The following is a 21,507-nucleotide window of genomic DNA, read 5'->3' on the forward strand; positions in this document are numbered from 1 at the left end:
TTGGATCTTTTGGAAGTAGTGATTAGTTTGGCTTGACTCCATGATTTTTTTTTATACGAATTTTTTCATGTAAAATCTTGATATTTCTTTTTTTTTTTTTTGCTCTATTTATTTTATCTTTACGATATTATCTCCCCTTCCTCCCAATAGTACCTGTGCTAGATATTGATGAGATTTCCATACTTGTCACTTTTATCACCTTCGGGTTATTCATAGTTTTGAATCCATGGAACCAATCATGGTTTTATTTTTTTTTTTTTGATAAAACAGATAATCACCTCCTTGATAATCAAAATTTAAAATATTAGAAAACTTAATAGAAAGATCAGGCACCCACAATATAGTTCTTTAAACCAATCGCTGTTTCAAAGAACTAAGATTCAGGTGGACGCATGTTAGTTGTCTTCGTTACATTATAAATGATGACCCTAGGCAGCCGATACTTGCTTCTTTCTTATGTTGTCCGGAAAGACATACGTGAATCAACCGATAGTCTGACACAAGTCAAATGCTTAACTTGCAGTTGGTGTATCAGCTTAACCTGCTCCCATCAATAATTGAGATCTACTCCTAGATGAGAGCCGGGGGGGGAGGCGGTGCGCGTATATTAAGGACAACCAAGTGACCAACCATGTACTTATTAAGAATATTCTATGGCCGGGTGACCTAAACGTAGACCCACTCTTGGAGATCTCTGAGAGTTCTACGCATTCACGCGAAGGGCGTATTTACATTACTCACGTCTTCTAGGAGTCAGAAATTGAAGCACGAAACCAGTTGTGAGAATAACCATGTTGTAGTTTATAATGGCCCAATACGTTGGATGAATAACAACACGGATGGATACACAAGCAAGAGACTCCAAAGCTAGAGATGTTAATATTTATCGATGCTGATAGACAATTTAAAATAAAATAACCCCTGAGATGGTTATGGTTCTGGAGAATCTCCATCATCCATCCAGGTGAGGCGCATGAGAGAGAGAGAGAGAGAGAGTTCACTTTACCTAGCTAGAAATGAGAAATTATTGCATGCACCAGGTGCAAGCGAACCGGGGCAAATCCCAGAGCATATGCATGGTGGAGAGCGCGTGGGACTTGCGCGGTCCAATTGCACATGGTGCATGCAATACAGAGGCGCTAGAAACAATACTGCAAGTTAGTGCTGCAGATCGACACCATTTGCAGTCGGGCAATGCCAAGCTCTAAACTTAAGGTCATATAGCGTAGAGTTAGGAATGCAGTTTCTACGTCGTTAAGCCACTGGGTGCTCAGCCACTCTGCCAGCTTGGTAGCGGTGTTGAAGAGATGAACCACGTCCGTGTGCCCTCTGGGGCCGAAAAGCGTAGCCAAGTAGCTCGGCCTCCACCGGATTATATGGTCCTGGCTCGCGTGCCCTCCACCGGCCGCCCCCCTGTGAATATCTTTTAATTACAAAAAATGTATTTCTCGGTATAGAAAAGCTTCCATAGGGTTTCTTTGCTGCGGAACATTTGTTGGCATTGGATGCCATTAGTGTTGTTTTATCGTAGCAATTTCTGCCTCCTCGCAGCTGACTACAACTTATAGCATAAAGACGCCTCCATAGTGGTAAGCAACGTAAAATTTCTTAAAATAAGACAAACCAGTGCATTAAAAAGAGATTGTGTGTACCACAAGCGGTGCAGAATGCACACATCACCCACGATAATTGACCCACGGAGCCAAAATACGATGTCTAAAAAAAAACCTTTTTTTTCCTTCCAACCCTGCACCCGCAGTTCTGCATCACCTGCGGTGCATAGAATTTCTAGCGCACTAAATTACCTTTGACAAGTTCCTCAGAGCCCAAATATCACCAAATGAGAAACAATGCTACAATGCTTCCCGTCTTAATTTTCATTTTCACTTCTCAGCCAGAGGGGTTCTGCATAACGAGCGACGGAGGAGGAAAAATTGATGTTTCTCAACTGATGTACGCATGGCCCTCATAAATGTTTGCGTGCAGGCTCTCTGTGACTTTATTTACTTGCAGAAAAGTCCAATAAACAACTACAGATAACAAATAATTTAATGGAAAAATGGTCATATCTGATGACAAATACAATGAGCACCACCCACCATACCATACAGCTAGTATTATTCAAAAAAAAAAAAACACTCAACATAACGCCAAGATTAGTTGCTATACACTCAGATCATCCAGAAGAGTCGTTCTACCGAGAAATGACCCCTTTTTTTTCTTTCTGCTCTGGATTACCAGTTGGGTTTTCAAACTAAACCTTTATGAACACCACAGTAAGTCAGGCCAAAGCTACGGTCCCTTAAAATGCGGGGGGTGAAGGGGAATGCCTGGCTTCCTGGCAGCAGTTTCAGACACGAACGGAACTTTAGCGCAATGCTGCAAACAAAACCAAAACCTAGACCGGGTTAGAATTTACAATGAACAACATATTTACAGTGACAGACTCTGACAAGAAGCGTGTATCTCTTGCTCTGGTCACAGAGATTGCCATGTTGCCATGCTTGGAGTATCAGCCAACTTAATGCCTCTAATTTCCTCTTGCTTGGCATGAATCTCACATCGCCCAAAATTTCTCTGGATCTGGACTAAACAAAGATGGGTCTTGGATTTCTAGATTTGCAATGTGCCAATTGACCAAGCCTGCTTGCAATGACTTAACCAGAAGAAGGATTGTGGGCAGAACCCACCATTCATTGTCCTCCCTATACACACGAAAGTGCAGTCTTGTCAAAACTTTTGGATCCACATGCATCAATTTTTCCCATCAAATAAGTTTCATTTAGAAGCAGAATATATTCCTTCTATGGATACCAGTTGAAACACATCAAGATCCCATGAACAAATTATTCTTTCATTGTGTTTGTGTTTACCTCCTGTGTGCGCTCACACCCACGAACAAGTATGGATTCCATGAACTTTTGTGGGTGTGCGCATGCGTGCATGATTGCATTAGCACGCACCTACTCCGCTTTGCCGCACTGTGCTGTCTATCAGCACACACTGATAGATAGACCACCGTAACCCCTCCATGTTGGGGGAGGTGTCCACGTTCATGTGCATGGCCTAGAATTTATGGGTGCATGTGTATATAAGGTGCATGTATAAATATATAGATAGGCATAGACAAATGTAATCCTTTGATATAATGACTGAGCATCCAATCCATTTAAGGGTTTCAGAAATCAGTCATTGAAATGTTTCATGCAAAAAGAAAGTAAAGAAAATTAAAAAGCAACCCAGCTTTTACTATCAAGTGGATAATTTTCCAATGTTACTGTTTCTCAAGTTAAAGTGTTTTTCCAGCTTTTACTATGATCCTTACTGGCTATCAAAGCATAATGTAACAAGAGAAAGATCAGAAGTGCTTCCCAGAATTGTGGCCACAGAGAGAAAGTAACGCACCTTAACTTCCATGTATTCAGTCTTGCAGTCATTTCAGATGAAGAAAATCCATAATACATAATTCCACAGACAAATGCCACAATCTGCAAGAAAACCACAATCATCTTAAAGAGCAAATAAAATATACGCAGTTATGCAATGTCTACAAAGATTAAGTTAATTAGCAAATGAGACCTCTGACTGACATTTAAAGAGATTTCTGGAACTCAAGATATACAGCAAACACAAGTCAATTGCACAGTGCATTTTAAACCTCGCAGATAACAATATGGATGAACTTTGTTTACTGCATGGTCCAATACTTTCAAGCACATACAAGTTTATCATCTTTGAAAAGATCAATGATTCAACATTTTTTGAGAGAAAAAAGGTCTAAAGTCCCAAACTTTCTAAAGGCCAAAACTCTTGAGTGGAAGAAGTGCCCTGACAGTACAACCACTTGATATCAAAATAATTTAATTGTGCAAAATAAAAATGATAATTCCGGAAGCTAATGTTCAATTATGTTCAGGTTGTAAATGAAAATCAACACATTATTTTGTTTATGAGCAAGCAACAAATTCAAGGACTCGTTATCTGAAGATATCAACACAGTGACACAATTCTGCGGTACTTTATCCTGATATAATTGAATAAAAATTTCATTTACTTGCTAGAGTGCAACCCAATATATTTAGCCAAGGAACCAAGACAACGACAGTGAAAAAGAAGATGCATCCTTAGGTATTTTGATGGTCTTAAGCCCTGAAAGAAATATCTTAATGATACACAGTGCAAACACCTATATATTGTCAGAACTCAGAAGGATGACACTCAATATTCATACTGATTTCGGCTTTCTTTTATAGAACTTGAATTTCTTCACTGATGGCTATCATAACAAATTGCAGATGACCACATGAATCTATTTTCTATTTTTTGCTTCATTTCTTAACGATTTCCTTTAACCATTAGCATCACTATGTATCAAGAAATTAGCTTGGTGTATTCACTCTGTTTCCTTCCATTTATTTCTTTCCACCTTATTTTTCATGTTGAAGCACATGCTCATGATGATGAATGCATGAATTCCTTATTCTGAAAAAAAATATAAGAAGTAGAGCAATGTTAAATCAATCATCAGTAAGATTAACATTTTTTTATGTGTTGCATCAACAATATCATGTCTTGGGAACCATGGATATATTGAAGGTTGTCCAAGAAAGGAAAGGATAATGATGGAGAGACAATGCCCTGGGACTCCACAAGTAGATGAACAATCATTGTATAAGACACAGGAATTCTTTATAATTAACAGATTGGAATGAACCTCCATTAATACAATGATCCTCATCTTCAGTGAAGTAGAATCACATACTTCCAATAAAAAAATTTTCATGGAGAAGATTTGTCGTAGTAAGGATCTCATCAACAACCTTGTGTAGACATAGTACAACTACCTATGAAAATTCAGGTGATCCCCTTGGTAACCATCTTAATTAGGAAAAGAAGCTTGTACAATTTCTTTTCTAGTTGATCCAATGTTAATTGAAATGCCTAATAAATGAGGATGTGCAAATCCAACACCAAATAAGTGGACAAGGCTGGATGGTTATAATTACGATCCAATGCAAAGAGAAAAAGGGGTTCTCCTTTTCATATGAACTGCTGTACCTTGATTTATGGTTTTAGAGAGAGAAGGCCCTTCCTGATTTCTGACAGCATTTAGAGATTGTGAAGAGAATGCTGCGAATATTTCAAGTCGAAATGCTTTACTGTGAAATGCATCATAGCAGTTGGACTAAGAATCTAATCTTGAATAACTTCTTCTGCAGATGTCATACTCCTAGTCACTCCCACCATGCATAAGCATGCAGCTTTGCTTTTTAGCTTGACAGCTGCAAGATTGACTTTCGTTAGGCAATTCCATGATTCAGAAGAAATGATCTACAGCCACAGATGATTTTCCAACTCCAGAATTTTAAATTGTCCAAGGCCATTATTTCCATCCTTCACTTAAGCTACTGATATGGTGGATCTCTAACTTAAACATTCAGCAGACCTTGTCACTACACTCTTTACATGGAGCACCACCTTATGGAGGAAATAAGTGACCTCAGCAGCTGAGGTTTCTCATCAACACCCCAAACAACTAAATATTTAATCACTGTTTAATCTTCTGCAAGATTGTTGTAATCAAACTCCCATTTTTCTGGAGGGTTTTGGCTCAAATTCCTTTTCTGCTACTGCCAAAACATTCGATATAATCACGTTCATAGTGTTCAACATGAAGCATACTGATGACTGAAACTTTAGTACAGACCAGAGCGAGATCATAAAGGAAACTGTATCCTCTGTCACTATTGATAGATAGATGTCTAGCAGCTATGCTAATAAATTGTAGTGAAAGAAATGGCTTAATAAGCCTCTTATCAAGGTTGGGCATCCTAGAATCCAAGCACCAGCTTGGGGAGTCGTTCAAAGACATCCAAAATACAAGATAGTGACACCAGCAAATAAAATTTGGTGCACTGCCATCCCTCTTTCCCATTTTGAATCCCTTCAAAGCAAGTCGTATAATTCATACAGACTGATAATTTATGCCTCCTAGATATATCTCAGTATTTCAACATCCAAAAAATTATGTTTTAAAAGATGGAATCTTTGGATGCCCAGATGACCCAAGTACGTGAAAACATCTAGGTGCTTGCTTTCAACATTTTGCATCATGTTTGATCATGGAGAATGAGATTGATATATAAATTAATGCTGGACATTGCAAGTGGATACTTATCATTATTTATTACATCTTATTTGATGTATTGTATTTCACTTGTTGGATCATCACCAGCTTCAGGCTTCTCCTTATACTCGACCCATGGGCACTTGCCTAGGCACCTAGGCAAGGTAGTTCCCCTAGATCCTCATCTATTACAATATTTTAATAGTTCAGTATAAGACATAGATAAAACACATAGAATAATAAGAAACTGCACAGAGATTGGATCCCAGCACTCTTGTATCTTCCTCTCCTCCATCCCCTCCTATTCCTTGCTTTGCTTTGGTAACTTTTATTGATTTTGAGACGTCAACTAAAGACATGCACAAGGTATGGCAGAAGTCTACTGAAACCATGAACATAAAAAAGCGATCCTGTTATCAATATGATTATTTGCTTTCAGAAGCTAACGTAGATTTCTGATATGTACTGAGGCAACTAGAAACCTCCAAATTCAAACAGATCAAGATATTCAGTTGCAATTGCAGGCCCAAATCTTCTTATGCTAGAGAAAGCATAGTTTTTTTCTATACATCATTAAGTTCTATATTTCCAAGGCTTGCAATCTTAAGGCAACATAATGGTAAAACAGACACCACATGCTAAGACGGTTATACCTCTGCCATTTACTGTAAAGTTATAATGACATCATTCATACAATATCTTGGTGTAATTACATGCATGAGTATCAGCCAGACAGGATGAAATTGCACCTCTAGATATTAAGTGTGATAACCCGGCCCACTAAGCCCATCAAAAAAAAAAAAAAAACAGGGAGGAAGACTCCCGATCGGAGTCTTCCCTTCTCCGGTTTCGATCAGGAATCGGAGTCCTAGGGCCATTAAAAGACCCTAAGACGAGCTCTATAAGAACCCCCCTCCTCTCCCCTAAGTGTAGACCCATCAGTCACCGACGATCATCGGAGTTCTTCTCCGATTTTTCTTATTGAAGCCGCGGCCCCTCGACTCGTGCTCGCCGCGATTTCACGCCGGTGGGGGTCATCAGAGGCTGTGGTAAGTCCTTCCTCCTCTTCCTCTCTTCTCTCCCTTCTTTCCCATGCCTGTGGACACGACCGCCGGCGACAGGAGCAGTCGGATTTCGTCGGAGAAGAAAGCCCTGTTCTTCTCTTCTTTTTTTTTCGATTTTTATGGCACCGACGGTCACCGCCGACCGCCAGCTTCGGCCTCCGAGCACAGGAGGGTCGCCCCTTGCCGCCGGCCACCGCCGGACGGGGAATGGCCGTGATCGGCCGGTCAAGGCACGGGGACCTCTAGGTCCCCTGTTTCGGCCAAAGAAGGCCACGGGAAGAAAAGAAAAAAAAAAGGAAAGGAAAAAGAAAAAAGAAAAGAAAAAGGAAAAAGAAAAAGAAAAGAAAAAAAATGCAAAATAGAAAAATAAAAAATAATAATAAAATAAGAGAAAATTTTCTTCTCTCCCCTCTTTCTCCCTCTTTCTCTCTCTTCTCTCTCTTTCTCTCTATATTTTCTCTCTCTAGACTTTTTATCTCTTTTTATGGATTTTATCTCTAGGGTCATTTTCTCTCTCTGATTGCATCATAGACCCTAAGATAAACTTGAGATGAAAATATGATAACCTGAAATTGCTTCGAAATTCGTGCAGTAGATTGGATCCCGATCCGGTCCATATTCGAAATTGGTAACATCGATCATGGTTAATCTATATTAAGTCACCCTGATATAACCTCTGATGATCTCAATCATGATTGCCACTTTTGAAGAATACGAAGATTCTCTCTCCACTTTCTCTCTCTACTTTCTCTCTCATGACCGACTTTCTTTCTCTAAAAAAGGTCTATGAATCCTGTATCGAGTCATGCCTTCATCTTTTAGAAGCTCATATTGACTCTAACAAGATGATCTGAAGTTGCTTTGATATCCGTGCTGTATGTCAACTTCATTTGGCCATATCAAGTATTTTTCAAACCCATTATTAAAGAACCCTATTGATTGATCTTGACTTTAATTCGATCTGTGCTTCACGATTTCTTGATCAAGTCACTTGAATCAGACCCTCAGATAAAAGATCCTGAATTGTCCTGGTATCCGGATGGTCCGACACATCCGGACAACAATCCTCTTTCCTTATGATTTAATCTTATTATATTCATGGAATAGAAATTGACGATGATTTGATATTTTAAATAGGATTAGCTGATTCTTCTAACGAAGTTTGAAGATCTAAGATGAACGAGGTAAGTAGATCTTATGCTCCTTATTTATTTTTAAATGATCATGTTTTTATGCAAAGAATTGCTATTGATGAAATCATAAAATAAGGATCGGCATATGTGATATGAAAAAGCATGTTTTATTATGAGCATTGATTTCATGAATATGTCTTCTAAAAATAGCATGACTATGAAGCATGAATTTCATTGTTTTTCCATCTATGTATATGTATGCTTTAAGAAAAAGATATAATGATTTCAAATGCTCTCAGATGGCTATGAATGAATTCCTTCGGAAGGTCGACATCCGGAGCTAGCATCCACACGAAACATGGCCCTGCCAGCAGGTATAAAGTTGGCACATGAATTAAGAACTCTGTCGATTAAGAAATATGACCCTGTCACGGGTATAATAGTGACCTTAGCATGAATATCTGTGAGCAATATTTTGAAATATGACATGACTACATGATGACAATGATTTACGATTCATGATTGTGAAATATACATGATTTATGCATGCATGATGAGTTTATAACTTGTTTTATTATATGCTCTATGAAATATTTTATTTTATATTATCTGTTATTTTCTAAATATTGCATTATCATGAAAAACTTATGCTTGATCCGATAAGGAAGCGCAAGTTCTACTTACTGGGCTAGTGTAGCTCATATTCTTTTTGTTTTCTTTTTGTTTAAACAGAGAAATAAGGTTAGGATCGACAAAAGGAATTCAAGCTTGAAGATCGGCATAGCAAGCTTGAAAATTTGGCAGCAGAAGTTTAATTTATTTTATAATCATGAATTTATAGTTATTTATGAATGTTGAGATTCGAGTTAGTATTTGCTTTTGAATTTAGATGCTCTGAACCAATATTGGTTCGATTATTTGATGAATAATAGAATTGAATCTTTTTATTTGACGGATTTTAGATGATTATGATGGATTGGTTTCGTGTTATCGTGGGCTCCATCCCTCAGTAGCATGGCCGTGTTATGTCCCGGATTTGAGGCGTGACATTAAGCCAGGTCCTATATGTTTACAGACAACAAAGCATTCAAATTGAAAAAGCATAAGAGAATCAAATAACATTTTCTGGAAAACCCCCCTAATCAAGAAATGCAGCCATTCAATTAAGAGCAATTATAAATTGTTTCAGTTGTCACCAAAAATAATAGCACGCTCATGGCATAATTATGTTGAAAATGAACCTGCACAACTAGTTAACATTTATCATCTCATGGAAACCAAAACATAATGTGGAAGCATATTTCTTTTGCTCTTTTGGTTCTACAATGAAGCAATAGTTGTACAAGTCGTTTACCCAAGGTTAAGGTTCAAAAAACTTGGACAACTATTGCCTGCTTTCTTGTGCAACAAATAAAATCAAGTGTTTATCAGATATTTTTTCATAATCAGAGAGAATGGAGTTATCCCAAAGACAATAAACTTACAATGTTTACTACAGATGTTGCATTCCACAATGCATAGATACGAGCAAGTGAGGATCTTTTATGCCCCCGACTGAAAAGAGCATTAAGACCAGCAGGAAAGGGAGAAAGCAAGGACAGCGGAAGAATAAGCAGCACAGCAAGAAAAGAACCAAGAGAAATCCAGTAAAACTGAAGCAGTGTCAGAAGGGTGATCGTACAATCTCCCAAGAGCAAAATACAGATGAGTAGCTGCAGTGTTTCCTGAAACAAAACCAGATATTTGAAACCTCATATAAGGTACTACAAAACCTCGACTAACCAGGTTGTTAAACTGAGAGAACTGTCGTAAATCGTCCAACAGATTACCTGGAGGCCAATGGGCCTGGTATTTTGCAACAAAAGAGAGAATGGGTAGAGATAGTCCCGTTTATAATCCAATGACTTCAATGTTGTCTCGTTTATTATCCCACCATTCACACCTCCAGTCAATCTCTTGCGTGACACTGCATTGTTGATGCAGGGTTGATTCTGTTGTGACTGCTTAAAGTTCTTACGCGAAACTGCAGCATTTCTCCTGAAAAAAGGTGGAAAGACAATAGAATCAGTCAATCAGATATGTTTGGAAGATAGTTTAGAAGAACCCAAACACATTAGCCAGTAGGAAAGTTGAGAGGAAATCTAATAAGAACAAATTAGCAATAGCAGGAGAAAATATTATGCACTTTACAAACTTGTCATACATTTCTGGCATACCTTGAAAGGTCGCTTGTATCAAGAATATCTGACTGGTGCACACTATTGAAGAAATACTCGTTCACTGCTACCAAAATGCCTAGTTGGTAATAACCAGAAGCTGTGGCCTGGAACCAACCCAGTTCAACTTTGACACCATGGTACTCAAGTTGGGGATTTCCATGACTGTTGATCCATGTGATTACATGACCCAGATCCGAACGAATGCATCCCCGTCTTACTGTCCTCAATTGAGCATTAAACCCAGCAACCAATCTGTTCCAGATTGCTGTTGACATGTACTACAGGAAAAAGACATGCTAGCATTACAATGCTAAACAAATGTGATAGGAGGTTGAACAAGACTGCAGTTTTAGCATTGTGGACAGAATATCATTACCTGGCCCAGGAGATTGGTCAGCAGTGTGTCACTATGAAGATAGTATGGGACATATAACTTCCATCACCACCAAATATAACGCACATGGGGAATCTCTGCTGGATAGTGGATGCTACGTCTAGCCGTTTCTCATCACCACCCAGAAAGAAATCAATGTACGCAACCATCAGATCTGGTGTTGATCCAACCTGCAGTTACCACACCTTTGAGTTAAAGTACTGATAAGATTGCCTGCTTATTAGAACATGACATGACAATGTGAACAGCTTAACAGAGCAACTCCAAGTCACAGCTGGCAGCTACTATATCAAGTTGAAGCATCATAAGAAGATGAAGTTTCATGCCAGGACTTTCTTTTTTGAAGGCAAAAGTGGCTGACCCAATCAGATAATGGATAGGATGGTGGTTTTTCATGCATCAGCAGGAAAAGAAAGTTTCCAAGCTCTTGGTTGCTGAGGGAAAAAAAATGAGGGGGGAAACTAATTCGCTAAAGGAAGATAGAAGAAAGGAAAAAGGAAAAGAAATAAAAATTTTCTCAGTTCTCCACCAAGAAAATTGTAGATGCTGCATTTTATGATCTAGAGGAGCTAGTCACACCCAACTACAGGGGAGGAAGATATATGGTTCCTAAGAATATTTTGGTCTTTATTTTCTTCATTTCAATTCCCTCTGAATTTTATTCTGATTGAAAAAAATGGTAAACACTATGTCCTCTTACTTTCTTTACCTTTTTCATTGCCCTGAGAATATGTTGGTTCTTTATTTTCTTCAATTCAATTCTCTGACTTTCATTCTAATTGCAAAAAAGAAAAAATATATATCCTCTTACTTTATTTACCTTTTTCATTCTCAACAAGGGAGCATCGACATGGAGCATCACGTAATCTCTAGTTTGGTGGATATGCATATGGTTGCAAAGCTTAAAACTTGTGTTAAATGGGTAAATATTTTGCTTATGGTGACTTTAATTATTAATTTCACCAAGTGTTTCCGTTTGTTGTACAAGCAGAGATGATTCTAACAGTTTCTGCAATAAACCATTCAGATATAATGGATGCAAAGTTAGCAACCACTAGTAATCATTTCTTTCAATGATCCATCTTTGAGTTAATGACAGTGATGTTCCCATGATAATCACAATGATGACATCAATTCACATTTTTAAAATTGAAAATAGTTAACATTTTAAAATGATTTATATCTGAATAACAAATATATTGTTTGTCCCTGTTATATCTGAATGATATTAGTTATTGGATATTTGATTCGTAAACAACTTTTCCTTTCCAAGCTCCTCTAGTTGAGTTATTCTCAGTCCTATCAGAATCCCTAAATCTTTTATTGAAGATTTCATAACCAAGATCTAATTTAAAGTTCTGCAGGACATTAGTAGATCTCCAGCAGTTTATAAAAAAGAATATTCACTTCTGAATCTTACTCAAAGCAGAATATAAGAAGGACACTTTGCGGGTCAAACCTTCATCCCTTTGTAAAGGGCTCGTGATCTGCAAGAACGGAGGCATGAGTGGTCGTACTCTGATTTTACATATTCTTGAAGACGATGAATCTTCTTTCTCCGACGCCACTGCTTCCAAGACCATGCACAAGGGTATGCAAGTATTGCCAGTATACTGTGTACTGACCCTTCCCACCACTCATATGCAGCAACAGAGTTTATTTCATCAATGAATCGGTTGAAAGCATCTTCATACCTGATGATGTTTCTTACATCACTTGACGAATTGTAGAATATTAAATCTAAGAGGGTACAGAGTCTGATCTGTGCTTTTATGAATGCATTCTTATGTACCAAGATCCTTATCAACTCTATCATTTTATGTAAAAATGATTCAGAACTGAAGGAGATGCAACTCTAGTTTTCATAATCATTATATATTTTTATATAAATTTAATCAACACAATGTAAATGCAATTGCTACTGCCCATGAAACTAGAAAATCCAGTAGATATAGCATATTTAATAGGTACATACCAAACAGCAGATGCAATGAATCAAGGAGAGGATGAAGGGTCGATTTACTAGTATTCTTTTTTGGCCACATTAGTCTGATCTCAGACCAGCATCAAGTAATGTGTTCACTAATTATTTCCACCTATACAATTGTGAGAACAATCAACTATAAGTATTCATGAATGTGCAACATCAAGCATGAATTTGTTCATCACCATAGGATGGGCAGGTGTGATAGTAACCATGATTGCCAATACAGGTTATGGATGCTGAAAGGCAACTGCAGGTATGCACAAGTGCTTCAGAAACAGGTCAGACGCATGCATAAGTGCCTATCTTCACCTTGAATAACAAAAAAGTTAACAGTCTTTCATACACAATTCCAATAATTGCATCAGGTGGAGAGTAAGGTAGATGCCAAGGTTCTCTGAAAGTAGTCGGACCCATGAAATACATCCTATGAACATAAAAGTTAATAGTCTTTCTTACACAATTCCAATAATTGCATCAGGTGGAGAGTAAGGTAGATGCCAAGGTTCTCTGAAAGCATTTGGACCCATGAAATACATCCTATGAACATGACTTTGAGTTTCTTCAGCCCTGCTAGTCCCTGGAACCTATATTTTCAGTCACACATCATAAGTAGGGAATAAGAACATTGTGCAACTACATGAAAACAAAGATGAACAGCAAAACTTGAAATTCTAAATTAGCATTTTGTCTACAGCAAATGCTTATTTATAGGAATACCTCTGCTAGTGAAAGCAGATAAGGAAGAGAATCAGAGCCATCATGTTGAATGGAACTTGCAGATCGATAAGAAAAATCGCTTCCGACGATTTTAATTCTTAAAGCACTCAACAGAAGTGCTAACAGAACCAAAATGAATGACAGAAGAATTGCAAAGGGCCATGGACCTCCGAAAGTATGTATCAGCTCCTCAAGTGGTGTATAGCATTTTGGCATCTTGTATTTCTCAGAGAGACATTTATATGGACAGAATGGCTGGGTGACACCTCCTGCAAAAAGAAAATTAGCATTTCCTGCTTTTGCAAAAATCAAATAAGCTTTTCTTTTTTTTCAAAATAAAGGAATATTTATTAGAAACATCTATATAGATTTTGAGGTGTGCTAGCAAAAATACATGAAATTATAGCAGCAGAGTCAGAAAGGAATTACCTCTTACATATATGAAGTCTGCACGGTGAGGAAGAATATCAAGTGAGCAAGGAGTGCAGAGTGATGAGTCAGATCCAACAACATTCTTATAGGTGCCAACTGGGCATTCCTGAAAGCATTATCTCTCCACACTGAGTAAACCATCACAAGTTGAACTTTCTCTAATAGTATCATCTCACCATAAGCTTATGGCAACTTTATTGAATTAATAAAGTCTTACCCTGAATAAATGACAATAACAAATACAATTTTCTTGAATATGTGAGAATGTTTTGATTTGATTCATTCTTATTAACTCGAATCTTCTTTCTAGGTGCCACACTTGCTCCGAAATCCTACTTCTAATGTGATATATCTCATTCCCTTAAAGAATCAGCTGTCATTTACCCAACAAATACTACAAAAGAATCACTATTCACTACAACATATAAGTATGTACTTACATATGCATACATGCATAATATGAACATACACATTTACATAGCCACATATGTGGGTGAATATGTAAAAAGCATAGCCAACTACATGCATATCAACATACAAACATATGTAGTATATGCTCTCTCTCTCTCTCTCTCTCTCTCTCTCTCTCTCTCTCTCTCTCTATATATATATATATATATATATATATATATATATACACACACATGGATATATTTGTGTGTGTGTGCATATATATGCATGCATGGAATGCCAAATTGCCCCAAACCAGGCAGTTTGGGGCATGCCAAACTATACCAGCGGCAACTGATGCAGCTCGGGCATTCAATTCAGAATGCAGGTGAAAACGGAGCAAGAGAGAAGAAAAGAGAGGAAAAGAGCGAGGGAAAAAGAGGGAAAGGCTAGCAATGGCTGGTGGTGGCCTGCTGAGGCCGCCAATGGGCTGCCAAGGCCTTCGAGGCTCTGCCCTCCTCACGAGAGAAGAATAGAGAGAGAGAGAAGGGAGGAAGAGGAGCGAATGGATAAAAAGGCGGTGGGGAGGCCGCTAAAGGGCTGCTGGAGAGCTGCCGAGGCCCCCAAATGGCGAAAATAGACCCCACACCATTTATGGGGTCGAAACAAGCACGACCCACCCCTATTTCACTATTTTTATTATTTTTTCGAATTCACGGTGAAGTCAGCAGTCTTGCTGCTGACTTAAGTGAAGTCAGTAATGAAACCCTTGCTTTCTCTTGAGACCCTTCTTTAATATAATAATTTTGCCTACTTGTTGCATAGTGATGATTTGGTCTAGTTGTGTGTGATAACATCTGCTTCATTTTTTTCCCATTTAAAATATGCTGTTGGGCACAAGGATGGTTAGTGATTAAGCTCATGAGACTTCATAGCACATTCACTGGGGGAATTCAAGCAGATGTTTGTGCTCTTATGCATGTCTACACACTGGCACCTGCTTATTGTTGATCTTGGTGATAGATGTTTTAGGCACTATACATCCGTTTCTAATGGAGAGTAAAGAGTCACCAAAAGATTTGTGAGCAATAAATTGCTTATGGAATATTGTGTACACTAATATGATTTCTCATATTTCGATGATTTTCAATTTTATGTTGTAGATGACCCGATTGACTAAGATGGTATGAGAACTCCACTCCATTGATATGGATAAGTAGACACTTCAGTTTGTTGACTGCCCACAACACGACGTAGAATAAGTTCTATATTCCACTTTGCCTTTGTCTTTACATGATACACGTACATGCCATCCAACATGCCAAATAATGGTTTATGCCAAATAACAGTCCATGCCAAATATTATCCGATTTGAGTTATTTAGAGCCTATTTATTTCACTGACTGTGACAATATGCCATTTTGTACTTTTGATTTTGCCATCTATATGTCATGCATTTTATCAAAAGCATGGCGACTGAAGGCCAGATCATCATCACGGATACTGCCGTGCCAGAATTGCTTGTCAGATATGCTGCTTAGATTATCTTTAAGGGTTGAGAAGGGGCATCATCATCCTTGGCTGTGCCTCTACTCTATTTTCTTTGTTGTAAAAATTATATTTTGGAAAAGACCTTGTGTGTTATCTGTAAGATATTTGTATTGTGCCAGAGCATTTGAGTTGTGTTGGATCAATGAACTTATTGTCCCAGAATTGTGTAACATTTCTATAATGTATTTTTGCAATGAATTCAAGTTGTATTATGAATATTTGTGTGAACTTGCAACAACTGAATTCATTGTTTTGTCTATTTAGCACAATGCAATTTAAAACATGAATTGATTGTGTTATTTTCTGGCTGATGCAATGAAATTAATGACATCTGAATCCTTTGTCTAATTATCTCGCTAGTGCATCAAAATTGTTGACAGGTGAATTGGTTTTTTTGTTGTACAGTTGGTTGTTGTTTCCTCCATTTGTTGTAATTCAAGTTACGACAGGTGACTTGATTTATTTTTGTTGTATATTTGGTGCAATGAAACCTATAGCAGGTCAATTGTCATACTTCTTATACTTAAGAGGGCAAAGAAATAAACGGGTGAGTTTTTTGTTCTAACGCGAGAAAGATGACAGTTTTGATTGTGCATGGTTTTGTGTTTATCTTCAAGATTTTGTGTTTTCTCTATAAAAATTTAGTGTTTATCCCGGAAGCTTTCTATTTATCACAGCATAATTTGTGTTTATTCCAGAAAGTTTACATTTATTTTCGAGGGGTATGTGCTTATTCCACAAAGTTACTGTTTATCCTTCACTCTTATTATTTACCATGTGGGTACTCTAAAGTGACCTAAGGGTTGAGGGTTGTGTTTGTGTTTATTCTCAAAATTTTATGTTTTTCTTAACAGAGTTTGTATTTATTCTGGATAGTTTTTGTTTATTCTGGAAAAATTGTATTTATTCTGACAAATTTGTATTTATACTGATGGGTTTGTGTTTATTCTCTCGGGCCTGTGTTTATCACCATAGAGTTTATGTTTATTCTAAAGAATTTGTATTTATTTTGAAGGGGTTTCTGTTTATTCTTCCATGGGAGCCGCAAAACAGTATGGAGGGGTGTCTGTGTTTATTTTCGGCCAGTTTCTGTTTATTCCAGAAAATGTTCATTTTCAAAAGGTTTATGTTTACTTCAGAAAAAGTTAATGTTAATCTTCCACCATTGTTTTTTATCATGGAGTAACCCTAGGGTTGGGGGTCACATTTGTGTTTACTCTGATGGATTTGTATTTATCACCACAGAGTGTATGTTTATTTTGGTAAGTATGGATTTGTATTTATTCTTGCATGGTAGCCGGCAAGACAATTAGCTTGGAGAAGAGTTTGTGTTTATTTTGGGCCCGTTTCTATTTATTCTAGAACGTTTGTCTCTATCATCAAGGGGTTTATGTTTACCCCACAAAAAAGTTAGGGTTTATCATCCATCATTGTTGTTTGTCATGGGGGAACCCTAAGGTGACCCAAGGGTTGGAGCTAAGTTAATGTTTATTTTGGATGATTTTTGTTTATCATCTTAGAGCCTGTGTTTATTATGCTGAGTTTATGTTTATCGTGAGGGGCTTATGTTTATTTTAAAGATTTTTGTGTTTATTCTTGCACGGGAGCTGGTAAGACAGTGAGCATGGAGGATTTGTTTGAGTTTATCCTGGACTAGTTTCTATTTATTCTCTAGAGTTTGTGTTTATTTTGGTGGGATTTGTATTTGTTACATCAGAAGTTAGTGTTTATCCTCCAACTTTGTTGTTCATCATAGAGGACTCTAAGGTGACCCAATTCTTGGAGCCAAAGTTTGTATTTATTTTGGACGATTTTTGTTTATCGCCATAGAGTTTCTATTTATTCTGTGACATTTCTATTTATTCCAATGAGTTTGTATTTATTTTAGAAGGGTTTATGTTTATTCTAGCAAAAAAGCCAGCAAAACAGTAAGCATGGAGGGGAGTTTGTGTTTATCCTAGACTCTTTTCTATTTAATCTCGGGAGTTTGTGTTTATTTTGGTGGGGTTCATGTTTATTCCAGCAAAAGTTAGTGTTCATCCTTCACCCTTATTGTTTATCATGAGGGAATGCTAAGGTGACTCAATTCTTGTGGCCCGAGTTTGTGCTTATTCTAGACAATTTCTATTTATTGCCCTAGAGTTTCTATTTATTCCGTGCCATTTTTGTTTATTCTGGTGAGTTTGTGTTTATTTTGAAGGGATTTGTGTTTATTCTAACAAAGAAGCCCACAAGATAATGAGCATGGAGGAAAGTTTGTGTTTATCCTGGACCTATTTCTATTTATTCTCGAGAGTTTGTATATTTTGGTGGGGTTTGTATTTATTCCATCAGAGCTAGTGTTTATCCTCCATCCTTGTTGTTTATCATTGGGGAACCCTAAGGTAACCCAATTCTTGGTTCAGAGATTGTGTCTACCTTGGACAGTTTCTGTTTATTGTCGCAGAATTTCTATTTATTCTACAGTATTTTTATTTATTCTAGTGAGTTTGTATTTATTCTAGCAAGGGAGCCAACAAGATAGTGAGGACTATGATGAAGAGCAGTGAAGTTGGGAGAGCAGACTATGACGAGAGAGGTCGAGTGCTTTGCTGTGAGGGAGAGGGTGCTTTGGAATGGTGAACAAAGACAGAGAGGTAAAAGCCGCTTAGAGATAGAGAGGGCGTGGAGGGTTTTGGCGAGGGTTTCAAATAAGAGTAAGGGGAGGATGCTTGTTCTCTATGGAGAGAGAGAGAGAGAGGGTGAAGGTTCTTCAACCAGCAAGACAGAATGAGAGAGAGAGAACCAACGAGGGTTTCAAACGACGGCAAGAGGAGGATGGTTGTTCTCTGTAGAGAGAGAGAGAGAGGAGAGAGAGAGAGAGAGAGAGGGAGGGAGTGAGAGGACAGGTAGAGGGGTTTCAAACGAGAGGGAGCTTTTTCGCCGCCACATCATCTAAATGGAGCAATGAAAAGGCCGTTAGCTTTTCTTGGCTGCATCAAGATTCACACGAATCCAACAATGGGGACGCCACTATATTTGGCCTAAATTCAGTCGACCTAAGCCTAGTCCACACCTCTCTCTCTCTACCTATAATATATATATATATATATATGCATATTTGTGTTGTGATGTACAGGAGCAACCTTAGCACACTGAGCTGCGTCTATTGTCCAAGTGGCTGCCCAGGCACCCATGGAAGTGCCCGTAACAGCCTTGCATTATATATAGCTATCTAGCCATAAAATTTTCTAACGGGCACATTTTACTGTACTATTATATCAAGCAATTCATGATTTGTCCATGTTCAAATAAAGAAGCAAGGAAAAATATAACTAAAAACAAGATAAAATTATGAAGATTTTGGATTGAAGTACTTTCTTTGACAGGTCTTTAAAAGAGCTTTCCCAACACATCTTAATTGTCAATAATTGGAGACTGGACAAGGAACTTAGGACCAAATTATAGAAGTTGCTAGATACCCTTAACTGGGTTGCATGACCTACGTAACTACAGTTCCTCTGTGCCAGCTATCATGGCCGTTAACATCCAGCTGTCTAAAGGACGCTACTATGAGCTTCATTACACGTGTTAGGATAACTCTAGGTTCCTTTTTCAGTCTAGTAAGATAAGTCTGCAATATAAAAGGAAGATTTTGTTTACATTTTTCAGTCTAGTAAGATACATCTGCTAGGTTCCACATAGAGTGCACAACTTGTTGAAGATAGAGAGACTTCGGTAGGTCCTATATAATATACAATGCAATTAGAGGGAATTTTATCACTTTGAAAGTTAAGCTTTGAAGTTTGTGGTTCAGGACTTCCCATCATAGACCTCTTATTCTATTATTCTTCCTCTTGATTCCTTTTGAGAGTTTCTCTCTGTTGCCAAATTGATCTTGCTATTTTCTATCAAAGCTATGAAAATTGCATGCTATATTTCATGAAACAGTTACTACAGTGGGACACTAAAATAGAAGCAAAAAAAACTAACCTAAAATGAAGATGACCTTCCATGTTTCCGTAATTACCCCAAATATTCAAATTCTAATGGACAATCCATGGCCCAGAGTTTGCACAAAGATAACAAACAGAAAATTTATTCCATGAAAATAAAAAAAGCAGAGTAGTTAGAGTAAGCCTACATTACAAAAATGTACCATAAAGCCCCTCTGGACACTTCTTTCCAGTAATTGTACCATCCTCCCCACGATGACCACCACTGTTCCCAGCCCCTCCGCTGTAATACATATAAGAATGGTTAGAAAAAATGCTCCACACCCTAGAACAATATTATATGAAAGCAACTGTATTTTATGACAAAGCACTATGCATTGGTTTAACAACTCGATTGACACAGACTCAATATTAGAGCAGTATGTATCAGAAAGTCTAAATTGTATCAGAAGTTTAAACCTCAAATCATCCCATTTCAACAAGTTTATGAAAAATACGAAAGTCAAAGACTCAAAATATTTAAATTGTCAACGAACCTGACAAGAAGGCCATCATGATGCAAATGCCACAAAAAATACTACAAAATGAGAGAGATGACATACTTAAAATGTTTTAGAGGTTCTTGGTCCATGTTTCTTCCTCATAACCTCCATGTTCTCATCACTTATAGTCAATCTATTAGGTTAAACCAGAACTTTTATAGGATTATTTGTGTTGTTTTGGCATGTTTCCATTATATAATGCTAACTCCCCAACCTGATTAGTTATTCCATTTTTCACCTCATCTCTACACATCTCCACTCCAATTCTATGGAGATAATCCCATTATTGATAGTAATTCTTGATCTGCACCGGTCCATACAGGGCATCCAGTACGATCCTGACACAATATTGGTATCATATGGGGCTCAGTATGCTCCTGCAACAGAACATGGTACAAGTGCTGTGCCAACTGCAGCAATGTACCATGCATCATTATAGGAGCATACTGCAGCATACCAGGCCTAGCAAAAGGTTTTGGGATGAGTTTTGGTGCAGAGAACCACAATATCGGTTACAACCCTCTATTAACATAAACGAATATATAAAATAACAAGTCAACAAAATAGAAGAAACAAAAAAACTTCAACGAAATAAGAACCACAGCCATTTCTGCCACCGTTATCATGCACCTCACATGCTCAGCTATAGTGGTGCTTATTACTTCTTTCTGTTCATTATTTATTTATTTATGTCTGTCTGTCTGTCTGTTTGTTTAGTATGTGCCATTGCGGGCAAGGTGGGAAGGGAAGGGAAGCTGTCAAGTGGCAAACAATTGTTGTAAGGAAAAGAAAGAAATGAATGGCAACAAAAAGAACAATTCTAGCTTAATATATATGTACATATGTCTGTATATATGTACAACCAACAGAATATAATTCCGAATTATAATTTTTGATCAAGAAAATGTCTAAGTACCTTTTTCGAAAAAGTAAGATAGTACTATGGAGCATCTAAAGTTAGCTATAGAATATGAAACACCTAGAAGGTTTGACTCAGTTTATCTGCCACACGTTCT

The 21,507-nt window shown here is 37.6% G+C and overlaps 1 protein-coding gene across 1 annotated transcript in view; it reads right to left on the reverse strand.

Annotated features, from left to right (window-relative positions):
- Positions 1 to 2,037: 2,037 nt before the first annotated feature.
- The window catches only part of LOC140850993 (uncharacterized), a 20,797-nt gene continuing 1,327 nt past the window's right edge, over positions 2,038 to 21,507 (reverse strand). The window contains 12 exon segments of the mRNA XM_073256018.1: positions 2,038 to 2,379; positions 3,406 to 3,488; positions 9,809 to 10,048; positions 10,154 to 10,361; positions 10,541 to 10,821; positions 10,920 to 10,966; positions 10,969 to 11,107; positions 12,397 to 12,631; positions 13,381 to 13,508; positions 13,642 to 13,910; positions 14,071 to 14,179; positions 20,153 to 20,232. Coding sequence (XP_073112119.1) covers positions 2,250 to 2,379; positions 3,406 to 3,488; positions 9,809 to 10,048; positions 10,154 to 10,361; positions 10,541 to 10,821; positions 10,920 to 10,966; positions 10,969 to 11,107; positions 12,397 to 12,631; positions 13,381 to 13,508; positions 13,642 to 13,910; positions 14,071 to 14,179; positions 20,153 to 20,232 — 1,949 coding nt within the window. The 3' untranslated portion in view covers positions 2,038 to 2,249.

This window comes from Elaeis guineensis, chromosome 4 (genome assembly GCF_000442705.2).
Source record: "Elaeis guineensis isolate ETL-2024a chromosome 4, EG11, whole genome shotgun sequence".
Classification (NCBI taxonomy): Eukaryota; Viridiplantae; Streptophyta; class Magnoliopsida; order Arecales; family Arecaceae; genus Elaeis; species Elaeis guineensis.